Below are 23512 nucleotides of genomic sequence, written 5' to 3'. Positions count from 1 at the left end.
GCACTCAATCGCTGTATTAATTTTCTGTGTTTTTTCAAGGTTGAATGCAGAGCTTGTAATTTAAATTTAGCATTCATAACTTGGATCATTTGGATAGCTTGCTTATTTAACAGTAATTCACTAACAGTAATTTTCTTTAGGGAAGACATATTTGTAAATATTAGTAACTGCTTGATGCTTTCTACTCAGGCCTCATTGGAATGATATAGGGATTTTATTTGAATCAATGAAAAAAAACCTGTGATGATAAAGAGATAAAACTGACTTAAACAATGATGACTTCTGCATACATATGCAGATTTTTACTTTATTTGTACTCACTGCTTTTTGTTTTTCCATATATGGAAAATAAAACAATTTATTTTGTCACATTGGAAAACCCTTTACTATTGGCTAAGGTACAGTTTAAAAATATATAGGGAATAAAACTTCCTTTATTAATACACACTCTAATTTAGGTGTCTCTATTTTGCTTTTAAACTTGGAAGGAAAATCATAGGCCAAATGTCCTTAAAAACCAGAAAAAAAGAGAGCTTGTGTTCTGATACTTAAGTATCTAGAGCTTCAGGGTAGCAATTTGGGAGGCCTGTACAACCTAGATAAGTTGCCATAAAAATTCAAAGGCCTTTACAACACTTGTTCCTGCTGGGTTTTGTATGCTTACCTTTTCTTCCTCTTTTCCCACTGTACTTTACTTTCTTCTTCTATATCCAGAAAATTGAAGATATTATAGGGCAAATTGAGTACAGATTGGCTATGGTGGGCTACAGGAGGAATTCTAGTTGCTTAACTCAAAGCAGTTTTAAGTTTAGGAAATGCCAAGCAGCACACATTCAGAATATAGAGAGAATCTCTACACTGTACTCTTCTGAGGTTCAGTAGCAGTCATGCTTGCATTGTGCTGAATTACTGCAGGGTCTTTCTGATCATTAAGATGTTGGATGACATCTTGATTTCTGCTGGTCTTTACTGGGCAGTTTTATCTTATAATTCATGTCGAACAAGTATCAATTTATCCATATAATTGCACAGGGATTATTTTCGCCTTTAACGCTATAGTAACCTTCCTGCATTTTGCGCCCAAAACAGTTCCAAAAGTCTCTTCCCAGCGTTGTTTGGAAGAGATTAAGAGTATTGACTGGCTGAATTTCTAAAAATATATTTATTGAAAGGAGATGAGCTTTGTTCTGGCAATAGCTGAGAAGGAGAACACTTACAGAAGATGCTTCTTGCAAGTAGAAGAATTTAGCATAAGAGATTTGAGATTATAGTTTTCCTGTAATCTGTTCATTGTGAGGGGAAGATATTCTCACAGAGTGAACCATCATCCATTTTTAGGTGTGAGAATGTGCACACATAGATTCTACAGTGACTCATTAAAAATTAATGGTTTTAGTGCATTCCAGTGTGAGTGGACTACTACTGTTCTTTCAGGTGGAGAGTGTGTGCCTGGCTGTTTCAAAGCCCAGGTGGACTGCAAGGACCACCAGTTCTGGGAGGCCTCTTTCTCCTTTTCACTTGGATTGATCCCAAGTAGGTTGCAGCTTTTCAGAAAAGCTCATGTCCCTCAAAGACAGCAGAGTTGATAAAGTAGGGATTTTAATGGTAGATCTAATAGCATAATATATAATCTAGTTTCTTGCAGTTATATGTTCTATTCTTTATCCATTTTAGTTAGAAAAGCCCCTCATCAAGCTCAGATTTTAGAATCCTGCAGTGTTATTTTTTTTGCCTATATATAGCTCAGAATACAGTGACTATGACACTTTTGGTAAGTAAGGAAGACAAGATGTTATATTCTATTTGCAGCCATTTTTTGGGTTTAGTAGTGGTTTTCTAGAGTTATAAGAACTTCTTCTAATGTGATATAAAACAAGAGCATTATGTCTGTTTTTTCAGCCTTCAAGAGTGCTCTAATCTTTGGAAAGAAATGGATCCATCTGGACCTTGTCTTGTACTTTTTGGAAGACTGCTTCTGCTGTCTTTAAATGGTGTGACCCATGACCTTAGTTATAGAGTATCACTCTTTCTTTCAAGAAATTGTTTTTATCTCAGTCACTTTGAGCTCTTCATTTCTTGGTTTTTTTCAGTGAAGGAGCACAGCTGATTGAATTGGCAATACATGACCTCCTGCACTTTGGGAAGTCAGTGAATTCTTCGTTGTTAAATCTTTTTTAAGAGGTATTTCCAGGGCTCATTTGAAATCTAAATTTGGTTCTGTTAGCAGTCATCTCTGTGTGACAGCTTCATTTACTTCACATGCTAATCCATCAGATAACATGGCAGATAGCATTTGCTGCCCCTGAATTCACAGCATTATTTTATTAGTTTTACACTGCAACAAATGCAAAAATAGATTCTCCTTATTGCTGAACTTTGCCATTTGCATTTCAGCCTCCATATAACTACCAATATTTTGGGGTGACAGTGCTGTTTTTTTTAAAGAGGTCTATAATCTCTGGAAGTAATTATCATTTAGTCATTCAGGGACAATTTGGTTAAATGTTCTCAAACATTTAAAACAATCTTTTGGTTTTGTGCAATGCATAATGTGACTTGCATGAAAACAACATCTGCATATTTTTCTGAGCAGTTTTTCAGTCTACACGTCATTCTTTTGTGCTGCATTGGAAGCAACATTAAGTGATGCTGCCATGAGACTAGCACATTTGATGTCTGCTTTTCTTCAACACCTTATTAAGGCACTAATTATGATTCTTATCATTAGATCTGAAAGTATTTTATAAAGGAATCAACTACCAACATTGAACAGACATTTCTTATTGCTCTATTTTCTATTGATGGAGGAAGGTGGGGTGGATACCTGTGGGGTGTTTGGGGGGATTTGAAAGGTTTTGGATTTGGGTTTTTTTTTTGTTTTGTTTGAGCAGTTGTTTTGTGTGTGGGAGTAAAAATATACTTCTTTCAGGATGATGTAACCCTTTTAATCATTTTTTCCCTTTATTTTTCTAAGAAGTCATGCAAATAAGTTGGTTTTTTTAATAAAACAGAATTGTCTCAAGTGAGCTGTGAGGATTGGTTCCCTGGTTGTTGAACACCCCTATGATATTTTGCAAATGGAAATAGAAGATATTTGGTTGAAGATGTGCTTCATTGCAGGGGATCAACCCATCTATTAGGTTAGATGAGAATGTGAGATATTTTAACTCTGTTCGAAAGAGTAGTTCAAAGGATCATGCAAATATTTTCCTGTTTAAAAGATAGGAGAGGCAAACTGTCTGCTGTTATGAATTAAGCCATTAATTGGCCTTGGACAAAAGTCAAACCTCTTTAGTCCCAACTGAGTGTCCTACTGACTATTCCACTTTCTCATTTTGTAGAATCAGGGAGGAGTCATACTGTGGATTTCCCTTTGGAATACAAATTAACTAATCAAGCCATCATAAATTTTAAAAAATCATATCCCTCATTGTTCTAAGAGCTCAACTAGTGGGATATACAAGTCATTAGAAAACAGGGACAGAGAAGTGATTAATATTGATAACTATTTGGCTGCTGATACCTGAGACTTTCAAATGCCTCTTAGCAATGCAGAAGCTGGAAACTATTTTGAAATTACTATTTCTATAACTAAACTCCTTTCAATTTATTGCTTATTCTTTTGCCAACACAATTCATCTTTCCAAAGGAAACAATTTAATGATGCATCTGTAGAACTTTTGCTTTTTCAAAATATTAAAATAGCATAGTTGCACACAGCAATGAAAAGCAATGTTTTCTGTCATTATTGTCAATCTGCCAGACCTAGTGAATATTTGGCACAAGTGGTGCTTGCCTTGTAGCTGTTTGTTTAGTATCAGGAATTACTCATGGCATTTGAGAGGTCGATAAAACTAATTTTCAGAGAGATGCTCACAATTGTGTCTTTCCCAGTGCCATGCCATCTTTGGCTGTCAGAGTTGTTCATATTCTAGGATTTTGCTTTATTGTGTGTATGGATCTGTGTGTGCACAGCATCATGCTGATAGTTGTGACAGAGGTCATGTATCTGCAAAAATACTGGATGAGTGTACACACTCTTCATTGTTTATCACCTACAAGTTGGCACTAAAAGAGGGCTTAGACATCAGGTAATGCTACAGGCTGTAGCACTGTGCAGAAAGAAATATGTACTGAATATCATATTTTTGCATGGTCTATGATCCTCTTGAAATACACAAATTGTAAAGCAGCCAAAGAAAAGAGCTAACACAGGGAGTGGGACATCAGTAAATCCCATGAGTAGAGCAGAAGCAGAGAGCAGAAGGCTTTATGAAAAACAAGTCACACAGTAGCTTTTGAGATGTGTGAAAACACTTTGATATTGGACAGATACTGGACCTGTGATACTGGACAGAAACAACTAAATAAATAACACATATCTACAGGGTATGTGTATTGACAACCATAAAAATTTCTCTACAGAAATGAAAATTTCCTTAAATCAGATTGGTGGCCTGTCAATAGTGGGGTTCTGCAGGTCTTCATCCTAGGCCTAATGACCTTCAACATCTTTATAAATCACTTGGTCACAAGACTGGAAGTGATACTTAAAGAAACAGTTGGCAGATAATACAAAACTGGGAGGAGCCCTTTTTTTTTATTGGAATCTAAAACGTAAATTCGACTATTACTATTATGAATATAATGGCATTCAAGAGCTTAGAATATGAACATCCTCCTTCTACTTACAGCCCTTATTGTAGATTGGAAGAACTAAATGCCAATATAATCTGAGCATTTTGCTCTGTTGGCAAAAAGTCTCATGCTATACCATTTTCATACTCTATACATTTAATGTATGTTATGGTTTAGGAATGGTATTCTTCAGTTCAGTGCTCCCACTGAAACCACTTCAAGCCTTGCTCCTCTCAGTCACTCTGCCCCTCCTTCTCCTCCTCTCCTCTGGCAGGGTGGATAGAGGAACAGGAGACACAAAAGGGAAAGGTTATAGATTGAGATAAGAACAATTCCCTGGAAACAGCAAAGAAATGAGAAAAAGAGGAGTAACAGTATTTATAACAAAAGCATACAAGAGAGGTGAGTGATCCACTTACAAATGCTACATATGCACTATATAGCACAGGATTCCAACAATACTCAGCCACCTCCATGATAGCTACCCTGACCTGAAGGAACCCCTTCTCCCATTCCCCTTAAATGACATAAGGTGGTTTAGAACAACATCTAGATCTTAGCCATGCCCCTTCCTAACCACTACAAAAATTAACTATTCAAAGTCAGAACCAGGACATTTTTTAGGTGATAAAAACCTAATTTCATATCATAAAAATCCTGCATTTTAAAGTCATTATTCTTGTTTTGCTTTAGGCTATAGGCATGAATAGTGGTATAAGTGGAAAATGTGTGAGCTGCTGCACTCTGTATGAGGAAGCCATCAAATTTATGGATAGGAAAAACATAATTCTAATTTCCCATTGGTTTTGCATTTGTCTGACTGCAGTCCTTTATTTCCCAGTCTCCATTAGGAATACATGTGAATAATTTGTGAATTAAGCCTGCTTTGTATGTACATTAGCTGAGCCTGAAGCCCTTGTCCTGTTAGCCATGTTAGTTATGGCACACAGCTATTAGCTGATCCTGATAATAGGCCTATAATTGTTCCATGATGCCTGTAAGCATTCTGTTGCACACAAAAGTTTTGAAGCTGTCCAAAGTTACTGAGTGCCTCAGCAGTGAAGTAAGAATAATGCTCAGCTTGCCATCTGCCTCCTCAAGACCATGCCTCTAATGTGAGTGATAGATTTGTACGCAATATTGAGATGTAGTAGAACAGGGAATTTATTTAAAAAATGAAGCATGACACTGCATCTCTCTTGCAGCCTACTTTAAATATAAAATGGAAATAGAAATGGAAATATGATGGATTTTGCATGGTTTACGTTCAAGAAGGCCAAGCTGGGTCTCTTTGGAAATTAATTTGAATATTAAAAGTATATATGTAAGCACTGAACATGCTCTCATTACCTTGTTTAAGCCCAGGTGCTTTGTCTCAGGTCTTCTAGCACTTTGGGTTGCATACATTCTCCTATTTATCCAAGCAGGTTTCCATGAGGGTCTTTGAAGCCTTCAGTAGCAAATTCTGTGGGGACCTAAAAGGAATTTTCAGAATATTGCCAAATATCTGTTAGCCAGAGCACAATATTCTGATTGCACAAAAAAAAAAAAAAAAGACAAAAAAACCCCCAAAGCAACCTTGTTTAATTTCCTGCTGTGCCAGTAAATTCTAGTGCAGTTTGCTATGAAGATGATGAAATACCATTATCTTCCTAGCCCCTTTTTGCTTTATACTACTGAGCAATGAAGAAAAATAAAGAAAGTCCCAAATATCTTTTTTCATTTTTAAATAACAAAAATCCTTGTGTTCACTTAGATGGATTTCACATCATAGTTGTAGCATTTAGTTTTGACTATTTTCATCCACTTGAGAGGATTGATGATGCTAGTGAACCCTGCTTATTTTTTCTTTTTTTTTTTAGTTCAAAAAAGCAAGTGATGGGAGGGTTGTTCTATTTGACCATAAAGGTTACTGATGTGTGGAAACTCAGAACTGATTTGAATATGATATAAAAATTGGCACATGCCTATCTCTAGAAGTGAAAATGATGCTCTAAAATTCTGACAAAGTTCTCTGATTTTCTGAAGTTGACAGTATTTTTGTTATTTTGATCTTTTGGAAATATCTTCAGTATTTCACCTGTGTGTCTAAGTCAGAGTACTTCAAAAATCCCATAAGCCCTTTTAAGATGCTTGTGCTCTTGGGGGCTTGCAGTCTGTCATTAGAACTGGTAAGTGCAAACTCTGAGAAAGGTCTGGGATAGGGGGAAGATGGTAACTGCAACTCCACATGAAGTTCTGTCAATGTGAGACAGGTTTACAACCCTCAAAGCTGAGGAGGAGGAGCTGAGTGTGCTTTCAAACAAAATGCCTGGACCAGATGACTCTGGGTGATGACTTAGAGAAGCACAATAAATATTCTGTGACAAAGGAGGAAGTTCCCACAAAATGAGCTACCACAACAGACACAGATGACAAAAAAAGGAGTTAATTTCAGGCCCAAAGGAAGGTGAAAGGTTTAAAATTAGCATACTGGACAAGACTCCACCCTCCAGACTGTGAGAAAAGCACAGACAGCAACACCAAGAAGATGCCAGGCCTGGTGGGACAGACCTGGGTAAACAAATATCCCACCTTGGCAAACTGTGATAAAGGAAGCAGCTGCTTACACACATGCCATCCCAAGCTGTCGAAGAGCACATATGTCCCATGGATATCAGGAATCTCCATCACCAAACAGACCAGGTGAAGAAGTACCAGAGGGACATCACAGGACTCCACATGGTGATGTCTTTACTTAATCTCTCTCACATTCTCTTCACCTCCCCCGATTCCTATTTCTCATATTCATTGTTAAATAAAATCCATAGTTTTGACTTTGGTATATGGTCTTATTTGCACCCTAACTGAGGCAAAGGTATCTCTTAATAATTAGTTCCTAACACTGAGAAACAAAATAAAAGATGAAATGGAAGACTGCAGCTCTAGATCTTTTAAAATAAGGAAATAGTGCTACTATTTTATTTTTCTCAAAAAGTAAAATCATGCAAAGAAGAATGTAGCTTCATTCCGTACAATAGTAGTCTGAAGTAATCTGAAATATTTTTGGGCAGATATCAGAGTACCTCATGCAAGGAAAGCATAGAAACTCTTTCAAAAGGTGAAATACATAAATAGATAAGAACCTAATCCAGCAAGTCAGCTCCAAAGTCTTAAAAAGGTCCTGCGCTGAGACAACCCAGCAATTAAAGGCTCTCCACTAATCTTCCATGGAATTATTGCTTGTTATTTGCAGAGGTCCTGCACTCTCTTTTAATCAATTAACTTTTCCAAAAGTGGGGCAGATGTCCCAAAAGGTGTCAGCTTCCTTGCAAGTGAATAATAGGCTAGGACCTTCATCAGCCCCTGCTCATAAAAAAAGAACCTCCTGGATGTGAACAGACACTGTGACATTGCCTCAGACATGCAGTGAAAACCAGACTCAAGCTGCTCCACTCTGGAGCCCCAGGGCCAGTGGCTCGTCATGCCTGATGGGGCAACGACCATGGTCACCAGCATGGACACGGACGCGTAACAGCCCAGCCAGTTTGGCTTCTGAACGATCACTGAACATTTCTACTCACCCATACAGTGGCTATCTTAAGGTTAAAAGAAGGAGATTCCTCTGTTTTATCTTCCAGTTATTTCTTAAGATGATGGCTATTAATAACAGTTCCATTAAACTGAACTCTGCTGAAATTGCAGCAAGATGTTGTTATTTTGAGGGATTTAAGTTTATTTAAACACCATGCTCTTAGTGTTCCAGCTGGCTGCTCACACAGAGCCATAACTAAGATTTGCACAATTTACAGCCTGTGGTCTGAGGGACTGGGATATTTTGCTGGTTTGCTGTACTTTTAAAGAAAACATGGGAACCCTATTGGTAAACTTATCCAAGATTTTCTGATACTAGACTTTCTAAGCTGATCTGAGCATGCCTGTACTGCCAGCTTCATGTCTTCATCTATCTCTAAATTGTTTCCTACTCTTCAGAATCAGAGACAATATGTCTAATATTTCCATCACCCCTGCCCTCAGTAATAAAAGACTTTTCTACTACTCACCCCAAATTCTAATCATCCAGTCTCCAAGGTTAATGTGGAGCTGTAGATGGAGTAATACACTGTGTTCAAGTAAAGAAAACATTTACAGAAAAAAATCACCATATGGAGCCTATTTAGACAGATGATCTAATTATCATAATGCTCAACTAGCTGATGCAGGAAAGGTTTTACACAGGATGCTTCTTTCTGCTGTTTGCCCTCCTGTCCATAATAGAGGTGAAGTTGTTCTCTGAAAGCCTGCAACTGATAAGTTCTCACTGTACATGACAAAGTTTGTCATTTGTAAGAAATGTCCCTTACTTATAAATGAACTTTAAGTCCCAAGGGAAGTTTGATTAAATAACAAGAAATATAAGATTGGTTTTGTAGACTGAAGAGGCAATTTTGTGAAAGAAGCTGTTTTAAGAGAGAAGGAAGTGGAATGATTTTAACATTACAAGTGACAGCCAGATGTAAATCAATATGCCTGAATTGCAACTAATCACTTTAAATCTGTACCTAAATTTTATTGATACTTCTTTTCAGGCATTCTTATCCCTCTTTGTATTCTTACCGAGTTTGCTTATGACTTGGCCTTCTTACATGTACCACACAAAATGCATGACACAAAATACACAGTTATTTTTAGTATGAGGCTAGATTATACAGCTCTCTAGGAAATGCAATTCACAGTATTTGCCACTCGCAGAATCACAGAATTTACTGAGTTGGAAGGGACCCATAACGATCATTAAGTCCAACTCCTAAGTGAATGGCATTTTAGCACCATTCTTTAACCAATTCAAAATGTTTTATCATCACCATTCACTAAATTATAAGAAACCTTGCTAGTGCAGTGAATCGCATAACCTCATGTACAGAAAATCAATATGCAAACACCCGCAGTGCCCTTAACCTTACAAAGCCCAGTTCATTACACCCACAACATCTGTACACAAGCACCTTAGCCATCATTAAAGTGTAGTGACCCAGAGAGATCCAGGATACAATTTGGCTAATAATAAGTTCTTTTCTCCCTGTTATAAAGGAGACAGAGACCACTTACTCAACCATGTGTGCATACAGATCATCTTCATAGAACAGAGCCTGGAGCTTTCTGGAAGGCTGTTCCCAACTGTAATTAAGGAGGTCCTTTTACGATCCTACCAAACTTAGTGATTGGTGGACTACCAAAGCACTTCACCTGGAATGTGTCAACTATGACTGCAATGACATTTGCTGAAGAGGAGAAATATCAGCTCAATTCCATAACTTCCTTAGGTTACTTACATTTGCCAGTGACCAAAGTCAAAGGTTGATTCCAAGTTCAAGTTCTCAGCTAAGTATTTTTTTTTTTTTTTTGTCTTTTGGCTCCAAATTCTCAGCTTTTATTGAGGATCAGAGCCTTCAGCTAATTACAGTCATGCACCTAAATATGCTGCTCTAAAGAATATAGAGCTAAACAACGTGGAAGATTTAAAGAGTTATAAAATAACTTTTAATAGCAACCAACACAAATTCTATTGATCATTGTAAACTTTCATTTTTAGCAGTTAATTTTAGTCTAAGACATATATAAGGTTGTTTATTAATTATTAGAAATAACAAACTAAATGAGTTTTAGTCCAAAGCAGAACATTGTTGATCTCAGGAGTATTTCTGAGTATCAGTCATATGTGGGTGAAAGATTTGTCCTCAGGAGAGGAATCTTTCAAGTCAGATAAAGATTACTTTAAAGTTACTCGTGTAACTCATGTTAGTTTTAATCTGCAGAGGCAATTAAATGAATCATCAAGAATACTCTTACCTCTCACTTGGAATTGTCAAGATAAAAATGTAACATGAATACTCATTTTTTGTTCATTTCAATTCCTTTCAATCTTATCAGCAATCGTGGAAAGCAACCTGGGTCAACAACTGATGAAAAGTATACATTTTAGTAGATGTGTCCACCGAAAGTGAATGAAAGAAAGCAAGTAAAATGAATGATGAAAAGGGCGCAGCTGTCTGCTTTATACATAGAAAAGTTTTTAAGGTTATTAACACGTATGGCAACAAGTAGTCTTCTTTCAAAAGAAAAGAGCAAAAGTAACTAGCATAATACAATAAAGCTTTTAGTAATGAAAAAGGGATTTTCCAGAACTGAGGAAGTTTAGGCTATACAACCTTTGCCCTGAATGGTCTTAGTTGGGTGTGACAAATCATAAAATCTGCTTTCTCTATGCTTAAGGATTCTTAAAAGCTCTTTTCCTAAAATATGCAATTATGGAAGAAATATTTTATATATCTACAAATTTTTAATAATATTTCAAATCGCTGCCTTTTTTTTTCTTTTTTTATGTAAACATTAATGCTTCAGTAAAAGCCCCTGTTATGGATATATGAAAATATTTACAAGAAACATTCTTAAGTATGGTCAGTGTATTACATACTTTACATTCATCACTACAGTTTTTTGTATAAAACCATTTAATTGGTTAGGCAAGTAATTTGTTTTTATAGCAACATAGAGAAGGGCTTTGAGATATTTAGATTTTATATAATAACTAAAAAGGGAATAAAACATTGGCAGGAGATGCACAAAATTGCTTTCATCTTTTATTTCCATATTTGCCAGCTTGCTGTGCCCTTTGCAGAGATCACAGTACCCAAACTCTATTTCTCATGTTAGGATGATTCACAGTAGGGAAGCACTTTCCTATATTATTTTCATCAAAAGGAGCTTACATTTGAATATTACCATTAGGCTGCTAATTTACACTTTGGAGAAAGGGTCAGGAGTATTCAATTTTTTTGATGACTTGATATTAGCTTCAAAGAGAATTTTTCATAACTCTTGTAATTTGCCACTGCAGTTTTGCCGTCCAGTGCCGTTGAATTATATATGTTTTATAAAATAAAACTCTGAGAGAATTAATTTTTCAAGGCATTGAGACTTCTGGATTTCGGAATAGCCTTTGTTACTGTCATCAGAATGGAAGGTCTCACATCTCATATTGCATATCAAGCACCTTGGTATACTTGGCATTTGATATTTATTTCAAATAGAAGTCATCATACTTTCTATATTAACATTCAAAAGCATAGAGTCTCCATACCATAAAGGTATCCTTCAACCCTTTTCATGCCTCCAAAATAAATTTAAATTCTTAACAAGGTTCATACCACCAGGGGTTTTCTCAAAGACTGTAAAACATTACTGCCGAGTACTACGAGTGACATAAGAATCATCATTCTGTTGAAATTGGACACTCTCTCATGAAGAAACCTATTCAATCAGGGGCTTTTATGAAGTAAGGGTAAAAACCTTACACTTGATGAATTGGTGGATGATGGCAGCTGGTCACCCATGGTCCAGCTCAAGCAAAGAGAAGAGCTGAGTAAATATTTGCTGTATGTTAAGGGAATTGTATCACATAGAAGTGCCATATGTGCTGACACTGAGGATAATGAGGATAAAGTATCATTTTATTTATCACATTGACATCAGGTCAGTTCTTCCACCCTTCTAAATTGTCCTAACTCCACTCGCTGTAATGAAGGTATGGAAAATGAAACTGCTTCAGATTATATGGCCCACAAATTATTTTATCCTGGAGAATGTTCATAGTCCAAATAAGGGTCATATCCTAATTGGGAATTGTCAAAACTTTTGCTTGTTTCACTTAGGTAATTAATTACAGAAGAGACAATAGTCTTATCATGTGTCTTTTTCAATAAATTTTCACAGGTAAAAAGCTTAATAATTTGCATTGTTTAGTGACATGAAAGATTGCCTGTTTAGAGATCATTAAGGTTCAGGTAGATTCTGCCATGAGTTTTGGTTTTCCTCTTCTAAATCCAGGATGGAACAAGAATGAGGATGAAAAAACAGTGATGTTTAATCAAAAACACTGGATTAATTCCCAGACAGATGTCTTAGTTGTTGAGATGTAGTTATAGGAAGACAAATCAATTCAAACAAGCGAAAAGGTATCTGAGGTACACAAAATGTATTCTTGTTACCAGAAACAAAGATCATCTGCTGCTTAAAATGCAGGCAGCAAGAGCTTGGCACATTTTGCAAATGATTTTGCAAAGACTGTAACAGCTCACGTCTTGCTAGCTCTCTACCCACACAAACTGTATCTGGACTGAAGAGCCATGGGCCATTTCTCTTTCAGACCAGTATGTTTTCTTATGCAATAACTGGGTAATGTGAAGATGGACCTCACGCAGAGAACAGAAAGGGAGACAGAAGTGCCTAAGGATTTTGTTTTTTCTGCTTATGAGTTAATTAAAAAAACCCAAAAAGCTGGAAAAGCCTTCAGGCTAGAACTCGTGTAACTCATGTTAGTTTTAAAACTGGTTTATCTCTTTCTTTGTTTTATTGTTTGCTTTTTATTTTTTAAGTGGGAGATGTGGGGGAACACAGCTGTGTGTGTCTATCTATGTCTGCTTGATGTAACCATCACTCTTTTATTTCTGTGTCCCTTGGTCCAGTTAAATGATTCCTTATCTCAATCCCAGTGTGTCATTTCTAACTACCTCTGATTTATGTCCCTTCTTTCCTTTACCTTCAATTTCTTCATCTTTCTTTCTGTAGCCTGGACCAATTCCTTGTATTATCCTTCCTCCCTCACCACCCCCTCATGCAAGTACACAAATTCACCCTATGACCCAAATGCATGTCTGGCCCATGGAAAAATTATCTGGCACATATCAACTTTGGATATGTGTCATTTCTTTAATCTTGCCTTCAGGTCTGCATTTCTTTTGTGCTGATGATTTTGTAGTCCTCTGTTAAGTCATAATATGTGATTAAGAAGAATTTAATGGTGTGACGGACACTGGCTACAGGTGCATGTTCTTTCTTTCATTACACCAAATTGCTCAGTGCTGAAGTAGGACAAATCAACTACAGAAAAATGTTCTTGTCTGGCTTACGACTGTCAATAGCATTGCATCTCAAGAGGAAATCGTACTGGTGAGAATGACAGTATTCAGAAAGATAAAAAAATGTTTAGAAGGAGTTCTAGGTGGTAGCTGGATCTCATAATCTTGTATTAAGTGATAGACACAAGAAAATTTAATTTCATTTCTACACTTTCAAAAACTGCACTCCTTGCTTATCATATATCAAACCTGTCCCTCTGTTCAATTCCTGAGGGGGGCACGAGATAAACAGACATTCTTCTGTGTGTCAGAGATAGAAATGTTATGGGTAATGGCTTAAACATTGCTAGGTTGGAGTTTTGCCCATTATGGCTAAACAATAGGCTGAGACCACCCAAGCCCACCCCTCCTTCACCTGACTGCAGATTTGGGCTGGAACTTGAGCTGCCAAACAGAACCTGAGATGAAATAGAGGTGACACTGTTGTTCAATCACCTCTGGTCTAGGGACAAGTAAACAAGGCTGAGGCAGGAGAAAGCATCCACAAGAAAGCCAAACCCAGCAGCTGTCCTGAAAATCAGCTGGGGCCAGGCTCGGGCTGGGGAGGCCGTAGCCCACAGGATCCTCTGCTGAGGCCACGTTTGCACACACTGCCCACAGCCAGGAAGGGAGGAGGAGAGTTCTGGGGGTGCGGTGTAACCTCTGGTCACGGGCAGGGAACACCCATCCTCCCCCACACAAACTGTCCCAGCTGTAAAACCCCAGCCCAGGAAGGCCACATCCACGGGACATTGCCGTGAGGGGCAGCTGAGGAGGTGCCATAACCCATCCAACACCCCCAAAGCGCTGCCCAGACTCATGGCTGAGGCCTTGCAGCAGAGCAAAGGGATGCCACAGATCCAGAGGCTGCTGCCAGGGACTGTGCCTAACTTGCCCTCTCCAGGGGAGGTACCTGGGCATTCTCATCCAGCCCAAGTGTGTATCAAGCCCAATTGTTTCTTGGTGCTGAGGGTTTCCAGGGAACCCTCAGCACCAAGAAGATCTCATGGAGAGCATTGACAGGATGCTGCTGGCATCCATGGAGAGGTGACATTTTCTACTAAATCTCTCTGTCACTCTTTCTCTCCCCTTACCTCTTTACTATTTATATTTTTCTCTCTCTTTCTTTCTCTCGCTAATTTATTGTTAAATAAAACCCATACTATTGATTTTGGCATATGATCTTGTTTGCACTAAATTTGGACAGAAGCCTTTCTGATCATTTCAATATGCTGATCATAACAAGGGGCCAGAGGCCCACCAGTCCAGGGACTCTTCCATGCCACTTCCAGTGGATTCAGAGGCTGAAGGTGTACCGGGTGACACGGGCAGGTTGTGCCAGGGCCCTGGGTGCCGTGGGACACTGCGGAGCCCAGAGGCCCTTGTGACACGGCAGAGCCAGGCCCTGCAGGGGGTATACCAGGGGCACAGGGCCCGGCACTGCCCAGTCCCAGGAGAGCCCCTGGCTCAGGAGGAAGCAGCTCCCGGGATCCCACTCTGCGTTCCAGCAGATCAGACAGGGAGGAGGACAAGGTGAAGGCAGCTGCCGGCACCCAGGCCCTGCCCGGCGGGCTGGCAGGCCGGGCCCTCAGCGGCAGTGGCTGGGGGCGGGCGGCTCAGGCCTGCCCCTGACGGACTCTTAGGAGGGCTTGAGGTCCTTTGCCAGGATGGAGGAAGAGTGGCAATGCAACACAGATCCAGAGCTTTCCCAATTAGGACAGGGTACCAGCCAAGACTTTTGCCTTTGGGAAGAGGTGACAGTCCAAGAGTTTTACCAACAGCAAGAAGCTTTCCCATGTGGAGTTGTGAGACGCCAAGAGCAGCATCAGTGTGAGGTAGGTGTGAGAGTCCAGTGGGGAGATGGAGCACAGCAAGAGATGGAGGTGTTCCATTGGGAAGAAAGCGTGACAGTCCAGGAGCTCTCCCAATGGGACAAAGAGGATGAGACAAACCAGGAGCTGTCACTGTGGGAAGGGAAGGGAGACCAGGAACTGTCTCCTTTGGAAGAAGATGTAGGAGTTCCTCTGCGCTGTTGTCAACGGGAAGGAGACCAGAGACAGCCAGAGGGAGACAACAAGGAAAAGGAGCTAACCCAAGCAAAAGGCTATAATGTCCAGCAGTTGCCAAAATGGGGAAAAGATGGGAGCAACAAAAATCTGTCCCAAAGGGAACAATGTGTCAGCAGCCAGAGGCTGTGTCAGTGGAGAGAAGGCCTCACTCACAAGATCTGTGACAAACCCTTACACCCAGAGAAGGATAAGTGCACCCGGCCTTGTGCCCAGCAGGGCCCTGCCTCTCCCAGCAGTGTGGGCACCCCGGTGGCAGCAGAGGCAACCCATGAGCTGCCCAGTGCCTCTCCTGTCCTGGGGGGTCCCACAAAGGATGAGCTGGAAGCTGCTGCTGTTCCAGCTGGAGCCACTGAGGAGGTGGAGGAGCCCCCAGAGCCTCTGGCTCCCGAGATGGAAAAGGCACCAGGTTCTCCTGCTCACAGTGAGGAGCTGCCACTGGCAGGAACAGAGAGCCCAGTCGCTGCCCCACGCAGCCCCTCAGGCAGCAGCCCAGCTCTGCCAGACTCAGAGGAGGAGCACATCAGCTCTGAGGTGGTGCTCGAGGCTGGGCTTGAGGTCCAGGCATCTGACCAGCAGCCAGAGGAACAGGGGGACCTGGAGCAAAGCATGGCTGCAGAAACGGAAGCAGCAGCTCCAGAGCAAAGGGAAGAGAGCCCGAGCTCTGCCCCACACAGTCCCCCCAGCCCCTCACCCAGCCCACTGGGAGCCCAGGCACTCAGGGAGCAGCAGGAGGAGGCAGACAGGGGGTCAGTCCTGGCAGAGGAAAAGAGCGAGGAGGGGGCCTTGGCTGGGGAGCTTGAGAATTCTCAGCACAAAGATGAGGAGCACACAGAGCTGTCCCAAGGGGAAATCAATGAATACCAAGAAGGGTCCCAAGGGGAAATCTGTACTGAGGAGGAGCTTTCCCAAGCAGAAGCCAGTAGCTGCCAGGAAGGGTCCCAAGGGTCCCAAGCCAGCACTGAGCAGAAGCTGTCCCTAGAAGAAACCAGTGGAGACCAGGAATGGTCCTCAGGGGAAACCAGCACTGAGCAGGATCTGTCCTCAGGTGAAACCAGTTGCTGCCAGGAAGGGTCTCAATGGGAAGCCAGCATTGAGCTGGAGCTGTCCCTAGAAGAAACCAGTAGCGACCAGGAAGAGTCTGAAGGGGAAACCGGTACTGAGCTGGAGCTGTCCCTAGAAGAAACCAGTAGCGACCAGGAAGGGTCCGAAGGGGAAACATGCACTGAGCAGGAGCTGTCCTCAGCAGAATGTGGTTGCTGCCAGGAAGGGTTTCAAGGGGAAGCCTGCAATGAGCAGGAGCTGTCCTCAGCAGAATCTGGTTGCTGCCAGGAAGGGTTTCAAAGGGAAGCCTGCAATGAGCAGGAGCTCCCCCTAGAAGAGGCCTGTAGCCACCATGAGCTCTGTGATTGGGATGAATGTGTCGAGGAAGAGCTGTCCCATGGTGATGCTGGGAACTACCAAGAAGTTTCAGATTGGGAAGAATGCACAGAGCAATGCCCTTCTCAAGGACATGCTGGTAGCTCCCACAATCTCTCTGACTGGGAAGAATACAGGGAGCATGAGCTGCCCCACGGAGATGTCGGCAGCTGCCAAGAAGTGTCAGATTGGGAAGAGTCCAATCGCCAAGAGCTTTCTCAAGAAGAAGATTCCATTGGCCAGGAGGTGTTTAGAGGGAATAGTGAGAGACCATCTGTGGAGTCCAGCTGGGCGAGTGACAGTGACCAAGACCTCATGCAGGACAGCTGGGAAGAGAGCACTGGGGCCAAGCCCCTGCTGCAAGAGGATGATGAGTGGGATGAGAGAAGTGTCCTGAAGCTCTCCGAAGACGAAAATAGAGAGCCAAGACTGACAGGTTTGACAGGAGGTGGGTTCTTCGTGCAGGTCCCTCACGAGGTTTGGGTTGAGCTCGGGGCATCTGGGCCGTGCCTCGGAGGGCCGATCTGTGCCTCATCTCCCCCTGTGGAAGCCCCGGCCCCCAGAGGACACACGGCCTCTCCTGCCTTCCAGGAGCAGGTGCCACAGGCCAGGATGCCACAGGCCAGGACACGACAGGCACTGCGGGCACTGCGCAGCCTGCTCTGCTTCCCCTGCATGATGCCACCACCTGAGGATTAGGGCATGCTGCTGATAAAAAGAATATGAATGGAAAGAAAAAAAAGAAGAAGTAAAAGAAAAAAAAAAAGAAGGAAAATAATAGGAAAAGGAATAGGAATAAGAATTAATAGGAGAGTAAAAATAAGAATAAGAATATGAAAAAATAAAAGAATAATAATAAGTTGATATAGAAGAGAAAATACAAGTAGAAGTAAATACTAAGAGGAAGAAGAAGGAGAACAAGGAGAAGGAGAAGAATAAAAGATAAGAATAAAAAAAGAAAAATAATAATTAAAGCAAGAAAGAAAACAAAGACTAAGAATTATAACAAAAATAGGAATAGAAAAAAGAATAAGAAAAAAAAGAAAAGAATAAGTTGATGTAGAAGATAAAATAGTAGTAGAAGTTAATACTAAGAGGAAGAAGAAGAAGAAGAAATGGAAGGATAAGAAGAAGAAAAAAGGAAAAAATAAATAAGGAAAAGAATAGGAATAAGAATGAAAATTAATACAAGAAAAAGAAAACAAAGAATAAGAATGAGAATGAAAATAGGAATAAAAAAGTAATAAGAAAAAAAGAAAAAATAAATTGATGTAGAAGATAAAATAGTAGAAGGAAATACTAAGAAGAAGGAGAAGAAGAAAAAAAAAAGATGAAATTGTAGTACTAGCATATTACTATTATTATTATTATTATTCTTGCAGTGCTATCAAGGTAAAATGTACATCCTTTAGCATGACAGAATGGTTTCATTTGGGCAGGATCTCAAAGTTCATTTAGTTCCAAGAGATTTTCTTCTGCTCTCTTTCTCCCTCTGCGAGATCTCTTTCTAATTTCTTTCCATCTCTCTTTTTCACATTTCTTCTTAAATAAAATCCATGTTAATAAAATTTGGATTTTGTCTTCATATGGTCTCATTTGCACCTCAATTTGGGCACAGGCATCTCCCTAAACTGACTGGAACACATTCTCTGCTCAGCCTGCCTTCAAAGCACAGGTGCTCCAGCCCTCTGAGCATCTCCGTCTCTCTCCTCTGAACTCATTCTAGCAGGTACATGTGCTTCTTATACTGGGGTCCCCAGACATGGATGTAGTGTTCCAGGTGGGGTCTCACAAAAAATGGACTAGAGGGCCACAATCACCTCCTGACCTGCTACTCTTCACTCCATTTTATGCCTGAAAATTCTGTTCAATCAAACACTGCATAAAAAAACATAATCTCAAATTGCTGAAAGTATTAAAAATAAATATATTAGGAGAAGAGTTAATATTAAACTGCATTTTGCTTAATATAAAACAAATCCTTTTTTAATATTAATTTTATTTTACACTTCACAACTTTTCTGACTCTTAGCTCCCTAACTTTTCAAATTTCACTTTTTACAAAAGGCAACATTGCTGCAATCAAAATCTGCTTCACAACTGTAGTAGTCACATTCTTTTCCTTTATGGAATATTATGCCTGTTTCTTTACAGGGTGAATTTGGCAAGGGATAATCTTGTTATCCAGTAGACAATGTTTCCTGAACATGTTCTCTTCAGTTCAATATTACCTATAACCCTTTTAAGGAAAACCTCACATTCATCTTTGGTCATTTTTGTTAATAATATTAAGGCTGCAACTCCCCTCCAGAGAGTAATAATGTCTTTACCAGTCAGCAGTTGAAATATTTCATTAAACTACTCTCAAACCTTTGAAGCTCATCTTAAAATAGGCCATTGTAATAAATACTAATTAAGTAATATATTTTGAGGGAAGGAGTTGGAAATGAGTACACAATTACCACAAAAGGAAAAGATAAATGGTCAATTTACATTCAGCAGGAGGTGATGCTTGATATTCCATTAAGAGACATTAAACTTCTTGGCTAATTGTGAGAATCAAGTGAAGGAAGAAATTTTTTACTGAGCTCAATGGGACATTGATTAAGCCAAAATACTAAGATCTCCATCCCCAGTGCGAGTGAAGTACTTAATTTCAAGAAAAAGAGTGACTCTTGTTTTATTCAGCTGGACTCCAATAGATTAAGCTGGATTTCAATAGATTATAGTGGAAATATTCATTCTGCTAAAAACTTCAAACTCAAATATATTTTCTTTTGTCCTTCTATATCTCTTTAATAAATAGGAATGAAAATATACTTGCAATCAAAAGTACTTTTCTATTAGAAACTATGACATCAAACTCTTCTGCCCAGGAAAGACATCATGTTATTCTGTTTAATCTAAAATCCTCTCTGTTTTGGTTGTTTGTATTTCTATACAAATTCTTTACTTATTTTACTTGGAAGATATTCAGATGCAAGAAATATAATTTCTCTTTACATATGGCCACTGCACAAACATTTCAAAATATATCTAGACGATAACACCATAAGAGCTCCACAAATCCCCATTTTCTAATGTTTTCTTTTGATTAGGATATATGAAATCAAGTTTTACAATCCTCAGAAAGTGAGTAATGAAATAGAAAAGAATATTTACAATGTCTTTAATTACATTTATCATTATGTTCAAACTTCAGGGAAACATTTGTCTTCAAAATTTTAAGACTCTTTTCAAATATAAGGCCTTAAACTGTTCTTTGTGGATCCTACAAGAAGCAAAGAGAGCAAGTTTCATCTTCTTTGGAGTGACTTTTCACACTTTAAATAGCAGAGAAAAAAACCCCAAACCTACAGAAATGTACCTTGCTAAAAGTATGAGCAGAAAGCTTTTACAGCTGGAAACAAAATGAGTACAAGTTTGGTTTTTTAGATGACCTCAGAGAGGTCAAATTTATTTTGTAGAAGCATGAGTGGATTAATGAAAAAGGAGTTATTTCTTTTAACAGGTTTTCACCAAATGGCTTCCCAAATGCTACATTAGCATCACTAAATGCATGACACCAGCAGTAGTGATGGCCATTTTAGGATAAGGTGTACCTTGTTTGTTTTTTTTTGCCTACACTTCTTTTTAATAACAAGTGTGATAACTTAAATATTTTAACATGAAAAGGCACACAGGCATCACCTTTCTCTCTTAAACACATAGGGACATAGACCTACAAAATTTAGATTGTGAACTAAATAGAATGAGAAATCAGAAACACTAGGCTTATTAGTACAGTGTGAATTTTAGCTACTTAAAATGATCAAAGCATTTATTTCCCATATTAGGGAAAAGAAGCTTCAGGAAACAGGCTTCAGCTATTAATTATAATGCCAGACCAGCAATAGAAAACTAAAAGGACAGGAGAGACCTGCACAGCTTACCTCTTTATTTTGACTTCCAATATCTGTGAAGATTGAAATTAGATTACCTCTTTCAAATGAAAAAAAACTCTTCTCTTTTGGGACTATTTTGCTCATTAAATTTTTCTCATAAGATACCATTTTTTAATTTCTTTATTTAGCAAATATTGGTTGTTGGCTGCCATAAATGTTAAAAGAAATTCCTTTCATGTGAGGTTTTATTTTCAACTTGAATACATTTGGATAATCCTTCTAGGAATCCCACAAAGACCCCACATGGACTTATCAAAGACACAAATCTTCCTTTTGTCTGACTGAGTGAATATGCTGACCACAAACAAATCATATTCTGTCAATCTATTAATTTGACAGAAAGAATAACAGAATAACTTTTAAGATTCTGTTTCTGACCTCATTATATGAAAACAGGATATATTTCTCTGAGAGATGCATATAGATTTTATCTTTCTCTCCTGGTAATAATTCAGAATTACAATTTGCCCTACCCACAGAAATGTAAACAGTGGAAAGCTTTGCTGCTCACAAAAGCAAGAATGTAAAGTTTGACAATTTATCCCTTCTTAACTTGAAAAACACCTGGAGTATGACTTAGCAAGAGCTGTTTTTAAATATCTGAGACATCCTACAGTAGAAAATGTAGAGCAGAGTCAGCTGTTAACAGATTTATGGAGTGAAACAAGTTGTATGACTTAGAGAAACAAGAAAGATGGATGAGTAATGACTTATTTTGGATGTCAAACTGGTAGAGAAAAGCAGAAGACCGGAAGATTCTGGTGTTAGTGATGATGGTGAAGGCAACAATGGGTATCAGCTGAGATGTAAATGAAAGATGTCATAAAAAATGCTTTAGATTTGAATACTGTACTCATTTTACTTAATTAAATTGACTCAAATGTTGAGATTTTTGCCTTTTGAAGAAAACCATAATAATAACAAAAATTTGCCTTCAAGGAGAGGAAAGCAGTGCCACCAAATTAAACACTCTTGTTACAGAAATTATTGATTATAATAGCTTTGTCTAAATATTTGTCTAAATATCTAATAATAATAATCATTGATTATAATAGCTTTGTCTGAAATGCCTTCTTACTCAGGACTGACTGATCAATAAATGTACCCACCCATGCTAGTTCCCTTCTTTTGCTGCTAAATTATTCATTTCAGACATCATGTTCATTACAGAAGTTCTAATTTTTATAAAAGCCTTCCCTAGGACATTATCTGCATTGCAGAATACTCCTCTGGTAGCCATGTGGTTTAGTTATTTTTATATTCTACATAGTCTAAGTATTTTCTCACACAAAGATTGCAATTACTTTATTTGTTTTCTGCTCATTTGTTTGGGATTTTTTTTCAGTATCCACACATTTAGATAATGTTTTAAGAATATGAATTAATTACCCTTTCAGATCTCATTAAAATCCTTGTTGTGTTCAGTTTATATGCCTATAGTGATTCTGTGGATCATATCTGTAATGATTTACTAAGCATCCAAATACTTATGTCATATGTGCTGCTGTCATCTAGTTATTTTTCATGTACTGCTGTTTTAATCAATGGCTTAAAGACAGATTTTAAAAAATGTCAATTTGGACACAAAACACATTCATAATTACAGCCAGAGTTTCATGAACTCACCACAAAAACAGAAAAGGAGACTGCTATTCAAGGGGAACCATCAGCAGTACATGGGTACTGTGGATGATGATGGGAAATAAATGCTAAACTGAGTCATAGTTCTGACTCAGGTCATAAACGGATTTTGCTAAAAACAAAAATATTCCAAGAATAAAACACAGCTTTAACAGGGAGACTAGAACATCACTTCATGCCAGGATAGTTTTTCAGAGATCTGCTAGCTGAGGAAGGCATTTAAGACTTTACAACAACTGAAAGAGATCTCAGGAGTGCTGATGGTTAATCACAGAATCAGAATACCTTGGATACCCGTCTGGTCAACCTCTGACCCAAAAAAGAGAGAGATAGCCTTACCTCTGAGCATGCCTGATGAACCATGGAATGTCAGCCCACTGTGGTTGGCAAAAAAAGTTATGACATTGATCAATAAAAGAGAGAAGATCAGTATTTTAATACTGTCCTTTTTTCCTTTGTTCAGATGTCAAGCACACTGATTTTTTTGTATGGTTGTGCTGCTTTTCAAACAATTTATCAAGGCACAGAATTATCACCAAAGAAACGTGAGTTTCATTAATAGAAGAAAAAATAATATTAAAGTTACAGATATGTAAAAGATATATAACAAATTTGAAATTAATTGTATATAAGATGTGAAAAAATGGAATTTTTATTTTTTACCTAACAGATAAAAGGTTTATTTGCATGAAAATTCAACATTGCAGCTTCCTTCTGAATAAAGAAGAGTAGCGTTACAGCTTTTTGGAAAAAGTCTTTGAGACTCTCAGAATCAGTAAGCTATCATTACACAAGCAATTCAATTAAAGTAATCTTTTGAGATTTAATAACTATCTTCTGCAATGATCATAACTTTGAGAGAGGAAGA

General features: G+C 38.8%; 2 protein-coding genes across 5 annotated transcripts in view; one reads left to right on the top strand and one right to left on the bottom strand.

The window, feature by feature from the left end:
* Positions 1 to 13928, bottom strand: part of LOC135298679 (uncharacterized) — a 48570-nt gene extending 34642 nt beyond the window's left edge. For 2 of the 4 annotated variants that reach the window (XR_010360718.1, XM_064416493.1), the window contains exons 1-2: positions 9727 to 10021; positions 5989 to 6113 (exon numbers count right to left, since the gene is read on the bottom strand). The gene's annotated coding sequence lies outside the window, so the exon portion shown is untranslated. Of the gene's footprint in view, positions 1 to 5988; positions 6165 to 9726; positions 10022 to 13784 lie in introns of those variants that run through there. The other 2 variants (XR_010360719.1, XR_010360720.1) reach the window with 2 other exon arrangements.
* Positions 13929 to 14986: 1058 nt separating this feature from the next.
* On the top strand, positions 14987 to 18627 carry LOC135298678 (uncharacterized). Its single transcript, XM_064416491.1, has 2 exons — positions 14987 to 15107; positions 15218 to 18627. The coding sequence occupies exon 2, from the start codon at positions 15242 to 15244 to the stop codon at positions 17756 to 17758; it is 2517 nt and encodes an 838-aa protein (XP_064272561.1). The 5' UTR covers positions 14987 to 15107; positions 15218 to 15241; the 3' UTR covers positions 17759 to 18627.
* Positions 18628 to 23512: the final 4885 nt, after the last annotated feature.

This window comes from Passer domesticus, chromosome 4, assembly GCF_036417665.1.
Source record: "Passer domesticus isolate bPasDom1 chromosome 4, bPasDom1.hap1, whole genome shotgun sequence".
In the NCBI taxonomy this organism is placed as follows: Eukaryota; Metazoa; Chordata; class Aves; order Passeriformes; family Passeridae; genus Passer; species Passer domesticus.
This window is presented reverse-complemented; position numbering and strand designations above follow the sequence as displayed.

Bases quoted from the DNA above. Each gene is read 5' to 3' on its own strand.
- LOC135298678 (XM_064416491.1), top strand. From the start codon at position 15,242: ATGGAGGAAGAGTGGCAATGCAACACAGATCCAGAGCTTTCCCAATTA.